General features: G+C 39.4%; 1 protein-coding gene across 16 annotated transcripts in view; it reads right to left on the bottom strand.

The window, feature by feature from the left end:
• ERC1 (ELKS/RAB6-interacting/CAST family member 1) overlaps positions 1–27,524 on the bottom strand; it is a 511,134-nt gene that overhangs the window by 387,774 nt on the left and 95,836 nt on the right. For 7 of the 16 annotated variants that reach the window (XM_063672287.1, XM_063672291.1, XM_063672285.1 and 4 more), the window contains 4 exons: positions 14,152–14,226; positions 8,267–8,422; positions 6,313–6,405; positions 2,300–2,467 (listed from right to left, as the gene is read on the bottom strand). In XM_063672287.1, coding sequence (XP_063528357.1) covers positions 2,300–2,467; positions 6,313–6,405; positions 8,267–8,422; positions 14,152–14,226 — 492 coding nt within the window. The remainder of the gene's footprint in view (positions 1–2,299; positions 2,468–6,312; positions 6,406–8,266; positions 8,423–14,151; positions 14,227–27,524) is intronic. The other 9 variants (XM_063672288.1, XM_063672292.1, XM_054442652.2 and 6 more) reach the window with 2 other exon arrangements.

Below are 27,524 nucleotides of genomic sequence, written 5' to 3'. Positions count from 1 at the left end.
GAGAAGCATGAATTGCCAAGAGAGAAAAGTCATTTATTAGACTGTGACAAGCTTTTAAATGTTTGCATTATCATTAACCAACTGCTTGGTTCTCTGGTTTGTACACCTGCCACCTCCATCCAAAGCTATTACAGTAGCAAACTTGGAAGTGCGGCTGACCTCTAGAACACTGGCGCCCTCTTCTGACCCTTTTGCTGTATTGCATGCACTCAAGCTACTGAAGTGAAAAACGATTAATAAAGCTATTACATTTTAAAATAACTTAAAGAGTGTAATTGGATTGTTTGTGACTCAAAGGATACACGACTGAGGGGATGGATACCGCCATTCTCCATAATTTATTTTCACATTGCATGCCTGTATTAAATATCTCACATACCCCATAAATATATATACCTACTATGTACCCACAGAAAATTTTTAAAATAAAGCTATAAATGAATAACTTTGCAGGTAACATTACCTAGATGATTTCATATTTATAATTCCCTGAATAAACCTAAGTTTAGCTTAATAAAAGTAAGAAAATGCAGATCATCTAAATACTATGTTCTCTTAACATCTCAACAGTATATGCATTAGTTGATTTTATTAGAAGAATTATAAAATGATAACAATGACAAATGTACAAAGACTTTACTATGTGCCAAACACTGGCAGTAAATAAACGAGTTTAATTCTAACAACAAACTTATGAGTTAAGCACTACTATTCTCTGCACCTTACAGACGTGAAAAGTGAAGCGTAAGGAAGTTCAATACGTTCCCAGGATCACGCGACTCATAGTAAGGGGTAAAGATGGAAGTCCAAACTCAGTAAACATGACTCTAGAGCCAAAGCCTTAGCCACTACTGCATCTCATGATTTTATACCCAAAATATCTCTGTGAGGTAGAATGGAGCTGATATCATAACAAAATGAAACATAATTAAAATAGAAAAAGTGTAAGTTATAAGAAAAATGACAAATATGTCAGCTAAAATCTCCCACTTTTAACAAAGCCCCAAATTGTACAGATAAAAATATTACATGATACAGTTTAGGTTCCTTCTTCATTCGTCCTTACTTGAAGATTCTTGTCTTCTAGGACTACGATGTTTTTATTCTTTCTTTTCCTCCTCATTCCTTTTTTCCACCAAATTATGTTCTTATTTTTCTTTAAAGAAAAAAAGCTAATCTACATCATATGCTTTATGTTTCTTCTATAAAGCAAACCTACTTATCTATTCTTAAATTACCTATTTCACTGCAACCTTTAAAAAATATTTATATTAAGACAGTACATCCACATGGCATCATCAACTCTTTCTCTTCGATCATTGAAAATAAGATAGATAAGAATCGATCTGGGATTATTTAGCAATACACTAAATATCTATCTGAAGACATATACCTATCTGAAGATGGTCAATACCTAACTGAAGTCATAGCCAATAGTCTAGATCATCTTCCAAGATTTCTAAAAACACTGCCCAGGCATGGTGGCTCATGCCTGTAATCCCAGCACTTTGGGAGGCCAAGGTGGGCGGATCAAGAGGTCAGGAGTTCAAGACCAGCCTGACCAATATGGTGAAATCCCGTCTCTACTAAAAATACAAAAATTAGCAGGGCCTGGTGGAGTGCGCCTGTAATCCCAGCTACTCAGAAGGCTGAGGCAGGAGAATCACCTGAACCCAGGAGACGGAGGTAGTGGTGAGCCGAGATCATGCCACTGCACTCCAGCCTGGGCGACAGAGCGAGACGCTATCTCAAAAAAAAAAAAAAAAAAAATTCTAAAAACACTAACTTTATTTTCAAACAGGATATGTAGACACACTGTCTAATAATCTGTGGTTTAAAATTAAACTATCTAGAACTTTAACAGATTCCAGTTTCCTATATATTCATAATATCACAACTTAAAAACACTTAAATGTACTCCAAACACAGTGTAACCAAGTTCATTGTCATTCATGACTAGAAAATTCACCAGGGGTTGAACTGAAGCTTCTAAATCAATGATTTCTCTTTTAAAATTATCCTTTCATTTTTAATACTGTTAGAGTATACTTTGAAGTACAGACTTGGTGAAAGTTTAAAGAATTAAAAACATAAACTGCACCTGTTTTAACTTGTTAGATCTAAGAACAACTGAAACAAGATGGTTATATTTTAGCACAGTAACTGATCACGCTGCTAAAGAATTAATCATAACATTACTCATATTTCCCAATTCTAAACATAACAAAAACAGCACAGGTAACGCTTATGAAAAGGTGCCAAGAAACCAACTCCCCACAATTCCCAGAATTCTTTCTACCTCAGTCTGCAGGATGGCAGCCCTCTGCTCCTTAGCAGTCAAGGACTCCTTCAACACTTCAATGTGCTGTTTACTATCTGAGAACTGGTTTGTGAGTGTTTCTAGCTTTGTCTGCAGGGCGAGTAGTTCTGTGTCCTTTCTGGACAGCTCCTGTTTCACCTGGCCAATCTAGAAAAGAAGTAAAACACTTTAAGGAAAAAAGAAATAAAACAAACACCTCTTATCTGGATCTTTGACAGATCTGAGTCACAAAATATGAAATTAAATGCAGCACGAATTGTGTGATAGGTCATATTCATCTTTTTGCATCACATAATCTTGGATCTCCCCCAACCCTGAGCCAAAAAAAACACACTAAACTTATTCAACCAATAGGGAAATGTCCAGTTTTCATTTATTGTGTCTTCTAAATAGTCTTTGAAACCTCTTAGAAAGGGAATGGAGGGAAAGGAAATTCCAATTCAATTAGATGACTATGAGATAGCAGTAAGCAACTGAACACCACTGTACTGATGAAATGGCTTTCATTTTTCTAGGTGAGACCTCTTCAGAACACGATGGATCAAATGCAGGATGAGGGCAGATATAACACAAAAGGTTTTAGAAACCTCCTAGTACTATTTAAAATTCAAAATCTGCTGCTGTTGTGCTTATTTTTCATTGTTATCTTTTTCATTCTCAAAAGTCTGCATAAAATTCTTATCTTAAAAAGCCACTTTTAATGTTATACATAACGTGGTTTTGTAAAATCCTATAATTTGATGTTATGTGTATTGATTAATTTCTCTCTTAACATTGAAAGTATTTTCTTTCAAACACCTTCTTTACATTCCTGTTTTCTAAGAATTTTAAAAATAGTTTTTTACCCTAAATGTAAGCCATGTAAACAGAAATTACATCTGCTTTTACATTATGTCTACCACCTAACAAGGAACTAAAAAAGATACTAATTATTGGAAGTATACATTGACAAGCCAGTAATTTTGGTGTCACTGATGAAACAAAAAGTTATCTTTTCATTTTCAAAAACTTGTATCTAAAGTATTGTAACTGAATGTATCTAAAGTATTGTAATTGTAATAATCTTAGGTATAAGGGATAAAGCTTTTGAGAACAATTTCCAATGAAGAAATAAATTTCACATTAATTAAAATTAGACCTTTGAGGAACACCAAAAATAAATTTCCAATTTAGCCTTCTGTTTCAAAAAAGATTATTTTTCTCATATGCATAAAATCTCTTCTGGTCGGGCGCGGTGGCTCAAGCCTGTAATCCCAGCACTTTGGGAGGCCGAGGCGGGCGGATCACGAGGTCAGGAGATCGAGACCACGGTGAAACTCCGTCTCTACTAAAAATACAAAAAATTAGCCGGGTGCGGTGGCGGGCACCTGTAGTACCAGCTACTCAGGAGGCTGAGGCAGGAGAATGGCGTGAACCCGGGAGGCGGAGCTTGCAGTGAGCCGAGATTGAGCCACTGCACTTCAGCCTGGGCGACAGAGCGAGACCCTGTCTCAAAAAAAAAAAAAAAAAAAAAAAAAAATCTCTTCTTAGAAATATATTCATTCATTCAACAAATATTTCTGTATGCTTACTGTATACAAAGTACCTGAGGATACTAAAAACATCAGTGGAAGATAATTTTAAACGGTGGCTATATTCATCCTGCAAAATAGTATGTACCCAAGAGTTACCACACACTGTAACAACGTGGAGTCTTTTATGATATCCCTTCACCAATAAAAACAACCCATTAATACTATTCCACTCCCTAACACACTGATTGTAACAAAAACACATTTGTTATATGAATTAATATTTTGGGGATGTTCAAAGTGTTACCATTTTCTCAGCTAAAGAACAATGACTTAAAGATTATTCAAATTTCCAGCTATCTCCAATCATGTGGTCAAAAATAAATATAAAAATCTGTTTCGTCATCATCTGCATTATTAAGTAAGCTTCAAATCACGCTATATTGACCTTAAAGACTAAGAAAGAAAGAAATGAAAAGCAGGGTTTAGGCCGGGGTGCAGTGGCTCATGCCCATAATCATAGTACTTTGGGAGGCCAAGGCAGGTGGATCACAAGGTCAGGAGATCAAGACCAGCCTGGCCAACACGGTGAAACCCATCTCTACTGAAAATACAAAAATCAGCTGGGCATGGTGGGGCATGCGTGTTATTCCAGCTACTCAGGAGGCTGAGGCAGGAGAATCGCTTGAACCAGGGAGTCAGAGGTTGCAGTGAGCCGAGATCTCGCCACTGCACTCCAGCCTGGCAACAGAGCAAGACTCTGTCTCAAAAAAAAAAAAGAAAAGAAAAGCAGAGTTTAGAAGCACAAATTTTCCTTAAAGACTGAGAAGGGAAGAGATTATAAAGGGGAAGCAAATATAATACAAAGCTTAGGAGCACAAGGCTTTGCAGACAATCACACATCAGAACTAAGCTAGCTCTGTGTCCCTGAATAATTACTTTCCTAATCAGTTTCCTAATCAGTAATAAGGAGAAATTATATGAATGCCACTGTACTGTTTATGGATTCAATAAAATAAAGCGTGAAATGTGCTTAGCCTGTTGTCTGATTCAATGCAGAAATTACTAATAGTAGCTATTTTAAAAAGGAAGTTATCGATCAACCTTCCCTCTAGCCAATATATGGTTTCCATAAACCAAATTAGACCCTTTCCACCAAAATATTTCCCTTTTTAATATCTACTATAAAGTGGACCATAAATAGCAAATCTACCAAAGTAGCCCAAGTTTGGTTTTTTAAATGCTATATTTTTTTATTCTAGTCTTAGCCACAATTATTTTCAGAAGCAGTTTTTGCTGACACTTTGACAAATGTGTGCACAGCCTAGTATAGGTCAGTAAAGAACTTGTAAGCAGTATGTGGAAGAAGACTGCTTGTATAAAACCAAATCCTGCCTCTTACTAGCTGTGTTTTCCTAGGCACCATTCTGTTACCTCAGTTTCCTCATCTATAATTTGGAGTTGATAATATGTCTAACTCAGCACGTTATAAAATGTTTATAGTAAGTGTGCAAGTGTTAGCTACTTTATTATTCAGCCATCCCTCGGTAACAATGGGTCCATGGGGGACTGGTTCCAAGACACACCTTGGATACCAAAATTAATGAGTGCTGAAGTCCCTGATACAAAATGATGTAGAATTTGCATATAACCTATGCACATCCTCCAGTATACTTTAAATCATCTCTAGATTACTTGTAATACCTAATACAATGTAAATGCTATGTAAATAGTTGTCATACTGTATTGTTTAGGGAATAATGACATGGGAAAAAAGCCTGTACATGTTCAATACAGACACAACATCCATTTTTTTACCCTGAAAATAAAAAACAGTTGGTTAAACCCACAGATGCAAATCCACAGATATGGAGGGCCAACTGTATTTTATTATGTTCTGAATTGAAATTTTAAGTCCATTAGAATACTGAACTAGATTTAGATACCTGAAATAAGTCTCTTAGTAATTTTAATTTACTAGATAAATACTTTCTATACATCTGTCCTAAAGAAAGTAACATTTGTGGCAAAATCACTCACTGGAGACTTAAAGATAATGTCTACATAAGAAGGTAAAGCACTTTACTCAAGAGTTTCAAATTCAAATAAACTCTAGGTGATGGACCTAGAACAACTGCATATATTCTTGTACCTAGGAAGAAAAGAAGGCCGCCATTCATATAAACCAACAATAAGGGGTTGAGAAAAAAACAGGCTTTGAAATACCATCCATAGAGTGACAAAAGCAACAATAAAGTACCAGGTACAAGGCTTCCAGAACATGTGAAGGCTCACTGCACACAAAGTGACATGTGGGTCAAACTAGTGAACAGGAGTCAGTTAAAGAGCAGAGCAGGCTGGTTAGTGCTAGTAATGGGCAAAGCTGCCAACCACAGAGAATGAAAGGGTAAGCCGCCCAGAAGCCATAGAGCTAGCAGGGTCCCACTGTGGGGTCACTGCACACAAAGAGGTAAATCTTACGGCAAAGACCTCAGCCTGAAGACCAGCCGCTCTCTTTTTCAGCTCCTCCCATTGAGCCTCTTTCGAACTTAGTTCCTCCTTCAGTTGTTCTACCTGTCACGACATTATTATTCTTTTTCACTTATGTGTCAACTTAGGTCTTCTTCTTATCTACTTTTGAGGCAGAATGGTAACTGGAAATAACAATAACTTATATAATACAATCAAATCTGTTCCCCTCATTCCCTCTTCAAAGAGCCATAGGTAGTTTCTCTAAGTTCACAGGTTTTTTTTTACCCCACAGTGGACTGGAATGTGCTAATCAACAAATGAAAAACATAAACACAGATCATACTGCACTATGTCTTGTTCTCAAATTAGGGTGAAAAACCCAAACTAATAGAAAGTTGGTTATGTGAGGCCAGGCGCAGCAGCTCCCACCTATGATTATATCCCAGCACTTTGGGAGGTCGAGGCAGGAGGATCACTTGAGGTCAGGAGTTCGAGACCCGCCTGGCCATCATAGTGAAACCCGTCTCTACTAAAACTACAAAAACTAACTGGGCATGGTGGCGGGCGCCTGTAATCCCAGCTACTCAGCAGGCTGAAGCTTGAACCCTGGAGACGGAGGTTGCAGTGAACCGAGATCACACCACTGCACTCCATTCAGCCTGGTCGACAAAGCATACCTCCGTCTCAAAAAAGAAAAAAAAAAGTTGCGTATGTGAGTTTTTAACTTCTAAAACTGAAATGAAAGTAGTAGAAATAATTCATAATAGAGTCTGAAGGTAGCAGAGGAGTATTCTGTAGACTTATATGCCAGGTATGGGCACCATGGCAAGAAGCCAGAAACTGGAGGGGAAGTGATGTTATCATTCCTTCACACTACTGGGATGTTTCAGTTTTCATTTCTAAGAACTTGGAGAATACAACTGGCAAATAAAGGGGGAAAACACTTATTTTCTGGCTAAAACTTTATAATTACAACCATAATGTTTAATTAAACCACAACAAAACGGGTAAATTGATAATTGTGATAAACTAAATCCTCCAACTTGCCTAAATAGTTTACAGAATCAAACTAAATGACTTTGGATACAAGGAAGGAACACTGTGACTGATTATAAACACAGACTGATAGGTCTTGGTGGTATCCATCTTTGTCATATTACACCTGAAGTGCACGTGGGAAGCAATAAACCTGACAGCAAGTGGATCTTCCCCACAGGATAGGGCAAAGAAAGGGCTTTCCTTTACAGAACTGTATTTGGAGGGGAAACATAACTTCATTTAACCCATTTCATTAAAAAGCCTCTTAGGGCTGGGCATGGTGGCTCACGCCTGTAATCCCAGCACTTTGGGAGATCGAAGTGGGTGGATCACCTGAGGTCAGGAGTTCAAGACCAGCCAGGCTAACATGGTGAAACCCCATCTCTACAAAAAATACAAAAAATTAGCCAGGCGTGGTGGTACGCACCTGTAATCCCAGCTACTCGGGAGGCTGAGGCAGGAGAATCACTTGAACATGGAGGCAGAGGCTGCAGTGAGCTGAGATCACACCACTGCACTCTAGCCTGGGTGACAAGAGCGAAACTCCATCTCAAGCCTCTTAGGGTTTTGACTTTTTAAATAATTCACAAGAGGTAAAGAACTTGATGTTTCATATAGTGAGAAAAACTCATCTGGAAGTTTTTCGGAAGTACTAATAGATATGAAAAGTTAAACCGTGACAATACGTATGTAGCCTCATACAGAGAACTGTCTTTGTAAGTAAAAACTTGTAATAACTATCTATGTCAGTAATTCTGACTTTAATTCTGGAGAAGTTTCATTTGAAAGAAGTGTACTAAAAGTATTCTTCCCTGAAACCTGATAAAATAGTGTAAAATATGGCTTTATCATCACTAGAGAAGTAAAAAATATGCATCGATTTTTCAAACCCCTTTTAAGAATCAAAAGTCTCACACGCCATTACCTTATTTTTCATAAATTTAGAATGGCTCCGATACACTTCCATCTGCTTCATTTCTTCTTCCCTTTCCTCAGTACTCAAAGCCCCATTCGATTTCAGCATCTGAATTTCCTCTTCCAGGTCTCGGAGCCCACGCTCCATAGAGGAAATTTTTGAATCCTGAAGACAATGGAAGATTTAGTGATTGAAGTATTCACAAAAACCCAGAAAAGCTGAATAACATGATATTTAAAGAAGTTACATTTAATAAAGATAGACAAATATACAGAAAAAATGCTGTCTGGCAATTGGTGCCTTGCTTCCTTTTTTTGAGACAGAGTCTGTCGCCCAGGCTCTAGTGCAGTGACGCAATCTTAGCTCACTGCAACGTCTGCCTCTGGGTTCAAGCAGTTCTCCTGCCTCAGCCTCCCAAGTAGCTGGGATTACAAGTGTGCACCACCACGCCCAGCTAATTTTTGTATTTTTAGTAGAGACAGGGTTTTGCCATGTTGGCCAGGCTGGTCTCAAACTCCTGACCTCACGTGATCCACCTGCCTCGGCCTCCAAAAGTGGTGGGCTAATGGGCGTGAGCCACCATGCCCGGCCAGTGCCTTCCTTCTAAAATACGTCCTTTACCATTTGAGTAGGAGCAGAAGCACTCATATCCACAGTATGATTTTTCCTCTATGACTGCCTCCAGTTCTGCATCCTTTAAATTAAAGTTGAAAATGATTACTAAATTACTGAAGAAGTAAATGCAATGAAAAACTGGTTAAAATTTCTTCACATCAGAAATTACAAATTTCTGGTGAAAAAAATTTCCAATATTAATAGTAAAGCTTTTTCTAGTTCTAATATTTTATCATTTTACTTGGTGACCCCTAAAAAACATATTATGCCCCAAAGGAGGGGAACAAAGTAAGAGGGTTTCAAAGATTTATACAGTAACGTGTATAGCTATATGTGTAATAATAAAAATTACATAACATCCCACTGCAGAAAAATGGGGGAATAATTAAGTTATTTATCATGTTAGAAATCCTTATTGTCTATACTTCATACATTTAAAATAATTCATAATGTTTTAAATCACTGTCCTTATAAATCATCATCTCTACCACAAATATCACCTTCCAATAGAACATTATTTCATATTCGATTTCTTGATTTTGTTTGTCGCAGTACCTAGTTTCTCCCCAGACTACTTTACATGTCATGAATTACAGAAAGACTCCTACATGGAATAAATAGTTTTATGTATCTGTAGCTGCATATGCTTACTCACCAAAGAAATAGAGACCTTAAAGAGCATAAATTAAGTGTAGCTTTATTTCACTTGGAGTTTTAGATAAACCATTCCTTTGGAAGCTATTTTGAAATTAACTCCTTTTCTACTTTACCTCAATAATTTCTTGATTAAGTCTCCTTAATTCTCAGAGCATGAAGATAAGAGAGATTAAGGCTTTATACTGAGAAAACTACACCTAGCTATTTTCAGGTTCAAGGGAGGGGAGAAGAGAGGATGTGTTCCTCTGTCTTGCTCATCACATGACCTTTAAAAATATCCCAACGAAAACTGTCTTTTATAAATTCATTCAAATTAAACTTAAAATGTATCTGTTCAAAAGCCATCGTACTGAATTAACACAATCAGAGTCATTCTATACCTAAACCAGGATTTTTATTTACTCATGTGGAATGACTGACCCATAAAAAGTACTACTTCAATTGCACTACCTGAAAATTCACTTTTAAGATTGCTATAAAATTTCTCTGGAAATATCAGAACACAGCCCCTTAAAAAAGACTAAAATACTAGGCATAAGCATATGACTAGCCTACAAATGAAAGAAAGTGGAAGTTAAATGTAAGTTCTCCTCTGTCATTAGCCTGAGTGGTAATGAAACTGGACCAGCTGAAAGAGGGAAGTGTATCTCCACAGCACTGGGGCTCCACTCAAGACAATTTAGTCCCAGGTAAGAACTCCAACTCTGTACATCACATGGCAGCCTGAACCTGTACAGAGCCTCTAGAAAGTCTCTACAAGGCCCTTAAAAAATATTATCTATCTTCTCTCCTACCCTAAACACAGACAAAGGCAGCTTTTGACAAATTAGCACCCTCACTACCAAATCATGAGCCATAAAACCTTCTTCCCAAAAAGGGATCATGACTCCAGCTCTGAACACCAGGAGGCAGGTACTGACTGACCAGAAAAAGAACCTACCAAGGAAATCGGGCCACAAAATTAAGGCCTGATACTCTCAACTAGTTCTAGCACCAACCCAACAGGTACCAATGCTGGGTTTGAGGAGAGTCATTCCAATCAGGTTTCTTATTCCTAGAATGTGTAATATTTAAATAAATAAATTCCTTTTCACTTTACTACTCTGTACTTCCCCAGCCCTGGCCCTTCCATCATTGACCAACCAGTCCCACTGGACTTACTGAAATCCTCTGCCCTTTGTCAAATTGCCCAAATTCTCAACCTTTTCCCCATGAACTCCCTCCAGTGAAGGCCAATAACACCCCAACACCACAAAGGAGCAGGGGAAAGGGCTGACGTTCTCCCAGTTCCTCAAGGCTGTTTCCCTTTATGGAAAGCCCATGCTCCTTTTCACTCTACCCTCCCCATTGCTGCCATCCAGGGACTTCTCAATCACTCCTGCCCATTTCTGGAAGTCTTTGGCACCTGGCTTACAATATCCCCTTCAATCACCTTCCTACGATAATCTGAGGACTGCAACGTCAGAATTCCTTGACGCCCTTAATTGCAATGATCTCATCCTCCAGTCCATTTCGGTGACCCAGTTTCTAGGACTGTCCTTTGGATCCTATCATCATCCAGAACTCTCTTCCTCTGGCCTGTCACACCCTCACTCTGATGATTTCCTGTTCAACCTCACAGAGAATTCCACTTTCCTAACTTTTACATTTTCTCCCAACCTGTCAGTCCACCTGAATTTTATTCTTTCCATATCCAGGGTACAGTCCAGGACCAACCTCCAAACTCCTCTGTCATCATCACCCTCAATTCATTTGCATCCCAATCACTCACTCTGCTTTATCTATCTCAGCAAAACTCTAACCCTAGAGCAGTACAGTAATTCTTCCCTGTTCCTCCACTGGTCAAGGAAAAACAAACAAACAAACAAACAAATAGTAGAGACAGGGGAGGAAGAGAAAGAGAAAAGGAGGAAAGGCTGGAATGAGGGAAAATGGTGGGAGAAGGGATGAGAAGAGGAAAGAGAGGAAGAAGAGGAGGAGGAAGAAGAGGAGGAGGAAGAAGAGGAGGAGGAAGAAGAGGAGGAGGAAGAAGAGGAGGAGGAAGAAGAGGAGGAGGAAGAAGAGGAGGAGGAAGAAGAGGAGGAGGAAGAAGAGGAGGAGGAAGAAGAGGAGGAGGAAGAAGAGGAGGAGGAAGAAGAGGAGGAGGAAGAAGAGGAGGAGGAAGAAGAGGAGGAGGAAGAAGAGGAGGAGGAAGAAGAGGAGGAGGAAGAAGAGGAGGAGGAAGAAGAGGAGGAGGAAGAAGAGGAGGAGGAAGAAGAGGAGGAGGAAGAAGAGGAGGAGGAAGAAGAGGAGGAGGAAGAAGAGGAGGAGGAAGAAGAGGAGGAGGAAGAAGAGGAGGAGGAAGAAGAGGCGAAAGAGGAGAGGGCAAAGAAAATTGCTTCACCTTCAAGATTACTGGGCTCTTTTACTTCAATCATCTTTCTTCCCTATTTTCCCTAAAGACTACTCTAGATTTTCGTAATTCTCTCAAGCGCATGCCACATTCTCAGCAACACAGCTATTTCTGTTGTGATTTCAGCATCACATCCTCTTGACCCCACTGGGCCACCAGAATCTTTCTCCTTAGCAGAATGGCTGAAGGTTCACACAACTTAAAATGCATCCACTGCCAGCAAGTAATACTATTACTCGTCCTCATTCGGTCAAAAGGTGGTTAAACAAATAATTTTGTGAACATAGGTACATTCATGTGTTTTATTCTTAGGTGTTAACAGGGATCAGGAAATAACACGACAAACTTGTGGTGAATGTGAAAAGGGTAAAACCATGCAACTGAACGATTATAAAGTCCCTTTACAAGATTATACTCAAGACTACCAATTAACTACAAAGAACCCAGAATCCACTAATCCGGAATTTGTTTGGTAAATCCTTTCCCCACCGAGAATAAAGATGTATACAATATAAAGTTTTAAGAGGAAATCATCCAAATTAAGACAACAGTTTCCATAACTACTTCAGAAGTATCTATTTACATAAAATTATTTATATGCCATTAACTAAATATTCTTGTCATATCAACAAATATTAAATGAAGGCCCACAATGCAAAACACAGTATTGAGCTTTCTAGAGGATATGAAGAAGTAGTTGTGAGGGGAGGTCCCTAACTACAAGAGCTTTTATGAGAAAGAATAGATTGTTAACAAAAATAACAGCAGCAACAGCTAGTATGGATTGAATGTTTACTATGTGCTAGGTCCTGTTCAAAGTGTTTTTACATGGTTTAACTAATTTAAACCTCAAAACGACCCACTGGATGAGTACTATTACTATCACCATTTGTTGATAAAGAAACTGAGGCATAGGTAATTTGCTCCATATCTTACAGTTGGTTAAATGAAGCAAGATTTTGAATCCAGGGAGTTTAACTTAGAAAGCAAGTTCTTAATCACTATACTGAACAGCCTAAAGATTTCTAAATATTCATTAACTTAAGGCAGAGGTTTTCAAAGGATGGTCTATGGAACCCTCAGGGTACCCTCAACCCTTTCACAAAGTATGTATGATCAAAACTATTTTATAATAATACCATGATGTCACCTGACTTTTCCACCGTGTGCACTAAAGATATAAAGCAATGATGGGCAAAACTGCTAGTGCCTTAACATAAATCAAGGCAATGGCATCAAACCATACTTGTAGTCATTATATTAATATTTGTCACGTCAAGTACTTGTAGGAAAAAAATGAAAAATAAGAAATAAAATTTTTAAAAGACTACTTCATTTAAGACTGTCCTTGAAGAAGCAGTAAAAAGCATTACTTTTAATAAATCTCGGCCAGGCGCGGTGGCTCACGCCTGTAATCCCAGCACTTTGGGAGGCCGAGACGGGCGGATAATGAGGTCAGGAGATTGAGACCATCTTGGCTAACATGGTGAAACCCCATCTCTACTAAAAATACAAAAAATTAGCCAGGCGTGGTGGCAGGCGCCTGTAGTCCCAGCTACTTGGGAGGCTGAGGCAGGAGAATGGCGTGAACCCGGGAGACGGAGCTTGCACTGAGCCAAGATTGTGCCCCTGCACTCCAGCCTGGGCGACAGAGCGAGACTCCGTCTCAAAAAATAAACATAAAAAATAAAAAATAATAAAAAATAAAAATAATAAATCTCAACACATACTTTTAATATTGTGTGTGACAAATGGAATGAAGCTGCATACTGAAATACGATGGCTGTCCCTAAGCACAGGACTCGTGTGTTGCTTTGAGATGTAAACTGAATTCAGTTATTTTCTTCACAGAACACTATTTTTACTTGAAAGAACAATTGACAAGCTATGGTTACCCAGATCTGGTATCTGGCAGACATTTTCTTAAAATGAAGGAAGTGAGTCTGTCACTTTAAGAGAATAAAGGGCTCCTGAGACCAAGACATTTGCGAATAGCTGATTTAAAGAAATTCTGTTCAACTCTTTTTGGTCCAATTTGAATTATGGTCTACAAGTGAAAGGAAATAAAATTGAAATTCTTTTAAGATGTCATTTTCATTGATTCTCACTCTTAATCTCCAAATAAGTGAAATATTATTACATGCCATTTCCTAACACTCACACATGGAAGTTTTTGATCACTTAAAAGTATAAGGTGATTCATAAGATTCTTTACTAGATTCTCACTTACCTTCATCTCAATAACAGTTTGCAGAGCTTTTGTTTTGGCAGAATCAGGAGCATTCTCAAACCTTCGATGCATCTCCTGTAGAAAAGAGGCAAAAAGAGATTCAGTGCTCTCCTGTTCACTCTCATTTTTTTCAAAGAGGAGCGAGAGCCGATGTACGCAAAAGATCACTACAGCCTTATGAGACACGGACCCCTTCTGTGTTACCAACCTTTCCCTGTGAATCAGGCAATCCACAGACTGCATTCAGGCTCACTCAACCATGCAGGCATAGGAGGATCCCTATCTCTGAACACCTAGTTATTTACAATCAGTCACACAGACGCCAGCTACCATAACAGTTGAAACTATGATTTCACATCCTCAGGTTGTGTGTCAATCTTCCACATAACTCCGAGAAACGTAATCAGAATTCCAAATGATCCAAAAAGGGGATTAGAAATGCTCCCTTTTAAAAGGAGAAATAAACACCATCACAATCAGTCTGCATTGCTGACTGCAGCTATGGAAAGCAATCTGTACTGACAACATCCTTTCCACGGCACCCACCCCCAGAATAACAACCACCTGGTTACCTACGATGAAGCTCTCTCTCTAGTGGTGCTACAGTTAGGAAGAAAAAGATGACACTGTTGAACAAGTTTCCTGAGTAGTTCAGGTTCAGAAAATGTCAGAAAAACATAGCTTTTTTTTTTTTTTTTTTTACCCAAATTTTACTGAGTTCAGGATAGAAAAGGAAGGAAGGGATATCAGAGCCTTCCGGGTTACTGAACCACCTCAGTGATTTTCTTGTCAGACTCTGTGAATGTCCCTAAATAAATCAGTCAGTACTTCGAAGTACCCTGGGGACAGGCTCTTGGGAATCCAGGGAATACAGAGATGAATGCTTTCTGCTGCCTCTCTCCCTACTTCCAGCTTTAACTATCCACCTAGTCATCCCACTTTCATGTCCAACAAACATTTCAAACTCTACGTGCTCAAAACTCAACTCCTGACCAAGCGTGATGGCTCACACCTGTAATCGCAGCACTTTGGGAGGCCAAGGCAGGAGGGTCACTTTGGCCCAGGGGTTCAAGACCAGCCTGGGCAACATGGCAAGATGTCATCTCTACTCCTGATGGTGCCCCCAAACCTGCTCCATCCTTCCTGTTACTCAGGCCACAAACCTATGAGTCTTCTTAATGCCTTCCTTTTGCTCTCAGGCTGCAGTCAGAAAATCCAGTTAGCTCTAGCTTCAAAACATACCCCAAATCCAAGCACTTCTTGCCATCTCCACGGCCACCACCTGGAATGAACCACTAAACAGAAATATACCTTTTAATCCATAACAACCTTCTAACTGAGCTCTGCTTCATCTTGCTCCACTACCGTGTATTCTTAATGGAACACTTCAAGTGACCCTTTTAAACATAAAGTTATCCTTGTCAGTCCTCTGCTGAAAACCCTGTCATGGCTCCCCATTCGACTCAAAGTAGAGTCCAAGTCCTCTCGGTAGCCTGCAAAGGCCTCATCTCATCGTCCTTCCCTGGGTCTCCATGCTTTAGCCACTCTGGACTCTTTGCTGCTCCTCAAATATGCTAAGCATGCTCCTGATCCTTAAGCCCTTTGCACAAGCTGCTAGGGGAAGACTTCACTTCCTTTCAGTCTTGGCTCAAATGCCTCTTTTGTATTAGTATTAGGTTTAGTTGTTGTGATAATGCCATTGTCATTATGCAAGAAAAATGTCCATATATTTTAGAGATGCATATTAAAGTCTGCAGAGGAAAATGACGTCATGCCAGGGACTGGCTTTAAAATCTTTGGTAAAGAAAAGAGGAAAAAGAAAAAAGGATACATGGAGGAAGTGTGACAAAATTTTCGAAACTGGTGTATCTGAGTGATTAGTATCTGAGATTCATTATGCAGTTCTTACTGCTTTTGTGTAGGTTTGAAATTTTTCATAACAAAATGAATGTTCCATGTTTTCAGTATAATTTACACCTTATTTTAAAATTTAACACAGCCAAAAAAGAATGCATGTGTCCTTTCCCCTTTACTTCGCTCTCCTTCTTCTTGTATATAGCACTTAACCTCTAACACATTTTATGATTTATTATGTTTACTTATTATTCTCTACGAGAATGTACGCTCCACAAAAGCTAAGATCTTTGTTTCATTCATTCACTGATGGATCCAAAGCACCTACAACAGTAGCTGCCACACTGGTAAGCGCTTAATAGACATTTAAGGAATGAATACTGAATGAATGAAATGGCTACCAAACGTTCAAGAATTAGCTAGAAAGGAAATATTTTAGTCCCTTCCTACTCCTGTGCTGAATTTTGTACACCTCCTATTTCTCATACAGCATGCTACACAGCTTACATAGCTCCATTAGCACTTACCCCACTGTATTAGCAATAATTTTTCTTCTCTAATATACCATACTGTGAACTCTTTAAGGATAGAAACTGTCTTCTGTATTCCTCAGGCACTGTCTGATATGTAAGCAGTCATTAAATATTACTTCTCCTCTCTATCTGTTCCTCTTTTGTTAGATGAAGGAATGAATGATAAATGAATGAATGATCAGCCAGTTTCTATCCTCACCTCTCCACTGAACCACACGATCTAAAATAGCAAATAAAAAACCTCCTTCTTTCTAAACCTAATGGCTATTGTCAGTTCACCTCCTTTGCAAACTCTAGCTGGTACCGGAAAAAAAAAAAATTTAAGTTAAAGAAGGAACATCTTTAAAATTTTCACCTGGCTTCCATTAAAGAATTATCCTAGCTCTAAATTCTTATTCTCCACCCTTTTCCTTTCCTACCTGCAGACATTTTCTAAATTCCTGTCCTCGGAACATCTGGATTCTATAGCCTGAATCCAAAGCCTTCACTAATCCACAGAGTAACTTTATGTGAATTAGAAAAAAAGCAACCCTTCTTGGGTAGATGCAACATCACCATGAAGCACAGGCTGAATTTTAGGGCCTACATGCTCCATCAGCAGGAAGCTCTTGTTTGGTGAACAACCTGTACAAATAACCATGCAAAATAGCCCTTCCCTAATCCTGTGGTTTCAACTATTACCTTTTCACGTATACCCCACAAAATCTATTTATCTTGCACTGTGGCAGGCATCCAGCACTCTTCCTCACCGTGTGATATCTGACCTCCTTAGTATGTGTGGGAACTCCACATTTTAAAGCAGAGTCTACCTCCCACAACAGAAACTGAAAATGCCACATATTTGTTGCCCAGCCTTTCTTGTGATTAAAGCCCAGGTACATGATCTAATCACCTCAGACACATTCGTCACGTACTTTGAAACAGAATCTTGCGACATGAAGAAGCCAGGACATGAATATTTACAGACAATTCCAGCAATGGGTGGCAGAGGCAGCAGCTATCTCAGGCTTCCAGACACACCAACAGCAGAGGCTCCAGTGGTGGTGAGCAGTGTCAGTGATGTCGGCGTAACACACTAACATGCCTGTGCCACGCAGCAGTGTCATCACTAAACCAATATAGGAGTATGATTGATTCGAGGCATTATTCTTGTCTACATAACTTCGGAGCCCAGTTCTCTAGTCCTCCCAGAGGCTCTGGGACCTATGTATTTATCCCATTTATGCACTCCAGGAACTAAGTTTTGGAGATATAATAATGAGAAATAACGTATTTGGTCCCTTTTATCATGGAAGCTTTAATAGGAAAAATAGAGTTTAATCAAATAATCATCTACGCAATTAATCAGGGTCACTGACCACCTCCACATTGCTAGCACCCATGATGCATCCTCAGTCACTGTACTTGATCTATCAGCAGCATTTTACACAACTGCTCAATCCCTCTTCCTTATTCTACTCTCTTCCACTCTAAGCTTTTCCTCCCATCTTACTGGTTCCTTTTCTTCCCAACTCCTCAGGAGTGTCCCAAGCATCAGTCCTTTGTAGTCTTCTCTTCTCCACCTATACTCATTCCCTTGGTATTTACCGTTCAGTATCATGCACATACTGATAACTCTGAAATGTTTACCTCCTACTGAAATCCATACTTGTATGTACCTTTGCTTTCCTGGAGTATCGAATATCTGCCCCACTGTTAACACATCTACAAGTGACCTCCTGGCCCTCCCCTCTAAACTTGCTTCATTCATCCTGCCTTGATTCATGGTATGCATCCAGCCAGTTGTTCAAACCAAAAACATAGGAGTCTCTATTTTCTTACACCCATATCCAACTCATCAGGAAATCCTGCTCTTCCCATTTTCAAAATATATCCTGAAACTTAACCACCTCCACTGTCACACTGCTCTAAGTCACCATTATCTTTTGCCTGGATTACACCAACAGTCTCCCAAATCTATCTCACCATTCACAATAGAGCATCTAGAGTGATCTTTTTAAAACAGAAGTCAAAACATGCTGGCAATTATCAAAAGCTTCTCGTTTTACTCACAGTAAAAGTCACAGTCCTTATGCTGACCTAGAAGGCGCTACATGATCCGGCCCTGTTACCTCTCTGGCCTCATCTCTTATACTCCTCTCTCTCATCCAGTCGGCTCCAGCCAGACTCGCCCCTTTGCTTTTCCTCAACATGTCAGTCACCCTCTTGACTTAAGGCCTTTCACTCACTGCTTCCTTTGACAGGCTCTCTCCTTCCCTTAACTGTTGAAGTCTGTTCAAAAGTCAAAGTCTCAGCCGGGAGCGGTGGTTCATGCCTGTAATCCCAGCACTTTGGGAGGCCAAGGCGGGTGGATCACGAGGTCAGGAGTTCAAGACCAGCCTGGCCAACATGGTAAAATCTTATCTCTACTAAAAATACAAAAAAATTAGCGGGGCCTGGTGGTGCGCACCTGTAATCCCAGCTACTGGGGAGGCTGAGGCAGGAGAATGGCTTGAACCCAGGAGGTGGAGGTTGCAGTGAACCCAGATGGTGCCACTGCAGTCCTGCCTGGGTGACAGAGCAAGCCTCTGTCTAAAAAAAAAAAAATCAAAGTCTCAAGCAGGCTCATCCTTACTACACCATTTTTAATTACGATTTGACTCTAATATACACTCCCAATCTCCCTAACCCAGATCTACTTTTTTCTTAGTATTTATAACTGCTTATTAGCATATTCCTTTTTTATGTTTATTGTTTGTCTCTCCTATCCCAGGGATTTTTCTTTTTTATTATCTGATGTATATCAGCACCCAGAACAATACACAGTACAATGATAGTACTCAAATATTTGTCAAATAAATGAAGAAAATAATTTTTAAGTAACTGTATAATTCATATGTAAAAAGTGTTATAAAGAAAATATCCACAATACTATAAAAGAGTAATGAGGAGATCCTGACGTAGTCTTGGGATCTTGTAAAGTTTCCTAAGCAACACCTGAGAGCTGAAGGGCGACCAGGAGTTAGAGTGGGCAAAGTGCAACCATAAAAAGGGAGGGGAAAGATGATCTCACAGGTATGTTTTCGGCCAACTAAAATCCAGAGAATGACATGTGGGCGTTGAGAATCTGAAACTGCCCTGCGCATTGCCCACACACCACTGCAGAGTCTTTGTGAACTCCAACGCATTCAAATACCTACCCTGAAGACAGCTGGTCCACACCTGCTATCTCTCCTTCTTCCTCTCCCTCTCCCATTCACTTTTTATTTTAATTAATTTTAAAATATTTCAGACATACAAGATCCCTTTACCTCATAAAAGCAGCCTAATCTGGCTTCTTTCTCTACCCCTCCATTGAAACAACTCATCAAGACTACCAACGAATTCTAAGTTACCAACTCTAATGAACACATTTCTGTCCTCATCTCCCTGGAACTCTCCGAAGCATTCAAAGCAACGGTCCAATCCCTCCTAGATACTTGTTTTCTCTTGACTATTATGACATCACACTCTCCTGTTTTTAGTTCTCGCTCTCCAATTGCACCTTCTCTGTTTCCTTCACAGGTTCTTCCTTCTAAATTAGACCTCCGGGTGTAGATTAGACCAGTGACCAGGTGATCAGTTCTAACCTTTTTCTCTTTTCCATCTAAACTCTCTAATCTACTACATGGTTTAAAATACAATGGAAATGCTGATGAATTTCTAGGCCTGCCCTCTGCTCTGATTTCAGGACTCATACATCCAACTGCCCATTTGGCATCTCTATTTAGATGTCTAACAGGCAACTCACATTTTATCAAAAAAAATTCTTGATTTCCTCTTCTTCAGTCTCACCCCTCATCTGGTGACTCTGATGAGAGATGAGTCTTCTCTGTCTCAGTAAATAGCACTGCCATTCCAGTGGCTCAAGCCAAACACCAGAGCTCTCCTTTTCCCCCTCCTGATCTCCATTTCCCATAACCAAGTCAACAGCAGGTCCTAATTGTTCTCGTGCGAAAGTATTTCTTGAGTCTAACCATTTCACCCCATTTCCAGTCCAGTTTGCAACAGCCTCTAGTTAGCTTTCTTCCACCTCCTTTGTTTATTTTCAAGAGAGCACCAGGGTGATCTTGATAAAATATCCACAAATCATGGCATTAATCTGCTTTAAATCTTTCAATAAATTTACCATTATACTTCTCACTTTGACCATAAGGTGAGACGGGCCCTCCTGTCATAAACTATCATAAAATTAAACAAAATGCATGAAATAACTGTTTTCAGACCCTGGATAACAAGCAGTACAGGACTATGATCCTTGAGAGAAAATAAACAAGGTGATGGCCCAGATATGTCCAGTAGGTGGCGTAGGGAGTGGACGCCCAAACAAAGAACAACAGTCTTGCAAAGCTCCAAAGACAGTTTAATGAGTAAGGTTCCCATTAATGTGTGAAAATTTGCAAAATACCAGAGGTCTGGGCACCATGACTCACGCCTGTAACCCCAGCACTGTGGGAGGACAAGGCGGGCAGATCACTTGAGGCCAGGAGTTCGAGACCAGCCTGGCAAACATGGCAAAACCCTGTCTCTACCAAAAATACAAAAGTTAGCTGAGCACGGTGGCGGGCACCTGCAATCCTGGCTACTCGGGAGGCTGAGGAAGGAGAATCGCTTGAACCTGGTGGGCAGAGGTTGCAGCGAGCCGAGATCGCGACACTGCACTCCAGCCTGGGCAACAGAGTGAGACTGTGTCTCAAAAAAAACAAACAAACAAACAAAAAAAACACAGAGAAGGAAGCTCACCAGAAAAGCAGCACTGTCTAACCTGACAAGGGTCCCCTTGAGTCTTTGGCCAAATACTAAGTCATGCATGTATAGGGCAAGCCTCCACAAGGTAAGATCAAGAGCTACTGGAGAAAGAGCAACTATCAGCTCTCTAGCCATGAGTTGAGCAACTACCTGAACCCCATAGGGCTGGGAAAAATTCAAGTTCCAAATAGTGGGGAGAACAGCAGAGGCATTTAGTAGAGACACTAAAAGGTCAAGCTTAGGAGTAGAGCTGATGTAGCCTAGAGAAAAGGCTATTCTAAACCAGCCCTAACAGAGTTTAAAAGCAAGTCTTGAAAGGATCAAGTTAATCCCCAAGTAAATTAACTCTTGCCAGACAAAACAACCCTTCATTAAGGAAGATACTGAAATCCAGATACTCAATCACCTTGTGTCCATAATGTCCATCATACAACAAATTCTATACACCCGAAGTAGGAAAATATGACCTATAAGCAGGAGACAAGTCATTCCACTGAAATAAACATGGATATTACAAAGATGATGGAATTGTCATTCCAGCTAATAAACCAAGAAATGCTCAAACTGCATGAGAAAAAAAAAGGAGGAATTAAGGGCAAATCTGTAATTAAGAGATTTAAAGCATATTTTTGAAAAACAGAACAAAGTCATAATTCTTAGGGATGATACCTAGGAATGATATTAACATATAATACAATATAACAATACTGTGACATTAAGGATCAGATGTGATAAGTATAATAAGCAAAGGCATGATAACTACAAAATCCAGAATACTGGTTGCTTTTAGAGGGAAGGGAGAGTTCTGGCTGGGTTGGTTCACGTACAGGACTTCTGGGTGGCTGTGAAAGTTCTATTTCTAGACCTAGGTAGTGTTCATGAGGGTGCTTACTTTGTAACTTACTTAACTATACACCTGTTTTATTCTATTTTTTACACGTGTTCCATATTGTATCAAAAAAGAGTTTTTAAAATCTCTTAAAATTATTTGTTTTCTTCCATCCCAACACCTAACACATTAATTAGTTTAGGCCATAATAATCTCTCGCCTGCCTTAAAACGACAAACTCGTCACAGCCTCCTCCCAGCCTACTTTGTCCACGTTGAATCTGTTCTACACACTACAAGGTGATCGATGGGGCACACAGTAGATATTTAATAGTATTTGTTCAATAAATGAGTGTCAAACTTTAAATTGTCTGAGTAAAAATAAAATGAACTCTGCTAACTGTAAACAATCTTCATTTATTAACAAAATTTTATAACCTATACTTTACAACATTTTTATTTGGCATTTCTATATCTACTTGAAAATATTAAAACTGCATTTTTTAAAAAATAACACACAATTTAGATTTTCAACTTATTTCATCTGATTTCTCCTCTTGAGCATTACCTAATTCCAAATCGGTAATTCGGTAATTCCAAACTGATTCACTTTAAGGTGAAACTACTGTAATTTCATTTCTACGCCCTAGCAAGCACACAAGCAAAATGTAAAGAAAACAGAAAAATCTATTTGAATAAAAAGTCCTGACTGGGTGCGGTGGCTCATGCCTGTAATCCAAACACTTTGGGAAGCCAAGGCAGGCAGATCACTTGAGCTCAGTAGTTCGAGACCAGCCTGGGCAACACGGTGAAACCCCATCTCTATGAAAAATACATAAAACTAGCTGGGTGTGGTGGTGCTCATGTGTAGTCCCAGCTACCTGGGGGGGCTGAGGCAGGAGGACTGCTTGAGCCTGGGAGGTGGAGGCCGCAGTGAGCCAAGATCACGCCACTGCACTCTAGGTGACAAAGTCAGACCCTATCTCAAAAAAAAAAAAAAAAATCCTTCCCTGCATACAATAAAGAATTGGGGTGTATTTTAAACCATCCATAGGCATAAAGCTTTTCTACAAAGATGTTTTAAAACCCATTGCTCAAAACAAACTCCCATTCAGAAGCCTGCACCTTACAGTTCACTCTGAACACATCTTCCAGTCAGTGAGCTGATAAGCTCCCCTTTCCCATCAGGCACATCAAGCCTATGCCTCCCGCATTGTCAATAAAGAGAGAAGACTGGAAATAGAAGTACTATTCAAAGAAGTGTAAGAAGTAGAATATGCTATTTGGTCACTTTATTTCACTCCTTTTGGGCTGAAAATTTTCATTTGAAAAAATTAGAGGTACAATTATCTGAATCTTGTTATATCTATTTGTCTTTTTTTGTCTTAGTCCATTTAATGTTGCTATAATATACTTTCAACTGTGGTAGACCATAGGAAATATGTTCATTTTCTCTCATTAAATAACTAAAGAATAATGACTAATTTATAGTTAGAAAATAAACAAGTTAGAAGCAATTTTTTTTTTTTTTTTTTTTTGGTGCAGTGGCACAATCTCGGCTCACTGCAACCTCCACCTCCCGAGTTCAAGCGATTCTCCTGCCTCAGCCTCCCAAGTAGCTAGGACCGCAGGCATGCACCACCATGCCTGGCTAATATTTGCATTTTTAGTAGAGACGGCGTTTCAGCATGTTGGCCAGGCTGATCTTGAACTCCTGACCTCAAGTGATCTGCCCACCTAAGCCTCCCAAAGTGCTGGGATTACAGGTATGAGCCACCATGCCTGAGAAACAAAATTTAATAATTCTCCTTTTCCCTAGTTGTTTCTTCGTAAGTCAACTTTTACTTGCACACCTGAGAGAAAGTATGTGTGACTAAAAAGTAAAACTTATGTCTGAAAATTTTTTTTCAAGTTTCAAATCTTAGCCCTCAGCACCCTTGGTTCAAGGATAGAAAGCTCCACATTGTTTGGGAAGTCCCTTCACAGATTCAATTTCTGAATTTATCATACTCACAACACAGCAGAGACAGAAATAAAAAAGAAGGGAGGGTAAATGGAAAGAACTGTTACCACTTTTTCGTATCTTAACTTGCCCAGTGTCACACACCATTGTACCTGAACCCATTACCATCTCTGGTAATAGCAGTGTGCTGAGAAAATGTCACCTTGTCAAAATGGAAATGAAGGACAAATGATGTAATTTAAAAAGGAGAGGAAGGGCCAGGCACGGTGGCTCACGTCTGTAATCCTAGCATTTGGGAAGCCAAGACCAGCAGATCACTTGAGGTCAGGAGTGTTCGAGACCAGCCTGACCAATACAGTGAAACCCCATTTCTACTAAAAATACAAAATTAGCCCAGGTGTGGTGGCACACGTCTGTAATCCCAGCTATTTGGGAGGCTGAGGCAGGAGAATCACTTGAACCCAGGTAGCGGAGGTTGCAGTGAGCCGAGATCGCACCACTGCACTCCAGCCTGGGCGATAGAGCAAGACTCCGTTGCAAAAAAAAAAAAAAAAAAAAAAAGAGAGGAGGAATAACTTAAATAAGTAAGGTATGTAATTGTTCTCATCTTCCAAAATTGCTACAAAAGACAAACTAAGAATTTCTTTTTCTTTTTTGGCCAGGCGTGGTGGCTTATGCCTGTTGTCCCAGCACTTTGGGAGGCCGAGCCGGGAGGATCACTTGAGGTCAAGAGTTTGAGACCAGCCTGACCAACATGGTGAAACCTCATCTCTATTAAAAATACAAAAATTAGCCGGGCATGGTGGCAGGCACCTGTAGTCCCAGCTACTCAGGAGGCCAAGGCAGAAGAATTGCTTGAACCCAGGAGGCGGAGGTTGCAGTGAGCCGAGATCGCACCACTGCACCCCAGCCTGGGCGAAAGAGCCAGACTCTGTCTCAAAAAAAAAAAAAAAAAAAAATTTAAATTCCTATTCGTTTTCTATGTTTCTCTCTCTCTCTCTCTCTCTCTCTCTCTATATATATATAAATATGTTTTTCTATATATATGGAAAATATATAATATATATGTTTATATATTATATATATAGAAAAACTTATATATTTATTTATATAGAAAAATATACATTTATATATAGAAAAATATATATATTTAGATATACATAAACATATACATACGTTTCTTTTTTTCTCTAATCTCCTCTGCTTATACCTTCTAACTGCCAGTAATACTGACAAACTGACAAGCAGTCCTCAGATATGCTAGTTAGATTCAGAATTCCCTAGCCTAGAACATATTCAAATATTAGCACTTTTAACCTCAAAGATTTCCGCAAACCTAACACGATAGCAGTTGTACTAATACGGTTTGTTGATTAAAATACAGACAAAAAACTAGTAGGCTGCAATAATGTTTTAAAACAAAGTTGTAGTTTATTAATCACAATAGCATCTACCAGCATTTAAATAAGTAGGAGCACATGCTGAAATATATTATTTAGTTGGCCTATAGACAATGTTTGGTATGCATATGGATTGAAGACCCAAAAATTCCACAGCCAACTTAGGTATCCTCTGCTAGCAGACTGAAAACCAAAGTTGGGGCCTCAAATGTTGGTGTATAACAGAATCACCTGTTAAGCCCCCAGCACTAACCAAGTCTTGCCTGTAATTCAGCATTTGTCCAAGAGATGTCCCCACTCTTCTATCAATCAAATGAAGGGAGCTACAGCAAAATAATACAAAATCTAAGAATAAGCAGTCACACAACAAGGTGATTTGAGTACAAACAGAAAATATAATGCTTCATTGAAATCTTACTTTTTACCTTTCGGCTTTTTAGGGGGAGAATTATTTACCTGCTATCTAGAAAATCATGTTAATAAAGAAAATGTAAAACTAATGACAAATGTTATTAATAGCTACAAATGCCATTTTAATGCTATCTTATTTCATCAAATCTAAGATGCCACTGATTATAAGACACACCACTGTTGTACATGCTGAAAAGAAATAGTGGAAATGCCTCCAAATAAATCATGACACAAAACTTTATCATAAATTTAGGGTTTTGTTTGTTTGTTTGTTTTTGAGGCAGAGTGTCACTCTGTTGCCCAGGCTGGAGTGCAGTGGTGCAATCCTGGCTCACTGCAACCTCTGCCTCCTGGGTTGAAGCGATTATCATGTGTCAGCCTCACACAAAGAGCTGGGATTACAGGCGTGCATCACCACACCCAGCTAATTTTTGTATTTTTAGTAGAGACAGGGTTTTGCCATATTGCCCAGGCTGGTCTCGAACTCCTCGCCTCAGGTGATCCGCCCGCCTTGGCCTCCCAAAGTGCTGGGATTACAGGCGTGAGCCATTGCACCTGCCCTAGAATTTTTACTTAATACTGATTGCAAGAGTTAGTTTTTTTAAACTTATTTAAACAAAGTTTAATCACATACCATCATAAACTGTTTTCATAACCTTCTCCATACCCAGTAATTTTGTTTCAATGCTGATTCACAGAATATTTATGCAGAAACACTGAACAACAAAGTTAACATGGGAAATGCCAACAATGCTCATACCTCAGCTGAAATGATGATAAAATGAATGGACATGATTATATTTGTGAATACATGGGCAAACAAATATACCTGGACTGCTGCTTTGCTGATAGAGACTGTTAACACGACACCAAGTCTTAACACTTAACTCAATTTCATTGTTAAAACAGGGAAAGTTTTGACTTTTAAACTGATTAAATGCGGGCCGGGTGCGGTGGCTCACACCTGTAATCCCAGCACTTTAGGAGGCTGAGGCGGGTGGATCACGAGGTCAGGAGTTCAAGACCAGCCTGACCAACATGGTGAACCCTCGTCTCCACTAAAAATACAAAAATTAGCTGGGCCTGGTGATGGGTGCCTGTAATCCCAGCTACTCGGGAGGCTGAAGCAGGAGAATCGCCTGAACCCAAGGGGCAGAGGTTGCAGTGAGCCGAGATCACACCATTGCACTCCAGCCTGGGCAACAGAGGGAGACTCCATCTCAAAAAAAAAAAAAAAAAAAAAAGAATTGATTAAATGCCAGTTTTTTTAAAAGATGGACAACAATTCAATAACTAATGAAATTTTTGGATACCCTAGCATTGCCAGCCCATAATTCTTTGTGCTTCCTGATATGCTAGTGATATTCTATACATCTCCAGCAATCATTTCAAGTCCCCATTCCCCTAACCTAGATTATAGCAGTTAAATTCCTTACTATATTCCCTTGTTCACTCTTCTCTCCTTCCTCCATTTATTCTCAGCACAACCAAAGTAAATTTTAAAAGCTAAATCAGATTGTGTCACTCCCTTGATTCAACAGTGGAATGGTTTTCTCTCCCATGTTGAATAAAATTGTTGCATTATCTGCAAGGATCATAAAGGCAGGTACTTTTTCT

The sequence above is a fragment of the Pongo pygmaeus genome, chromosome 10 (assembly GCF_028885625.2).
Source record: "Pongo pygmaeus isolate AG05252 chromosome 10, NHGRI_mPonPyg2-v2.0_pri, whole genome shotgun sequence".
Lineage (NCBI taxonomy): Eukaryota > Metazoa > Chordata > Mammalia > Primates > Hominidae > Pongo > Pongo pygmaeus.
This window is presented reverse-complemented; position numbering and strand designations above follow the sequence as displayed.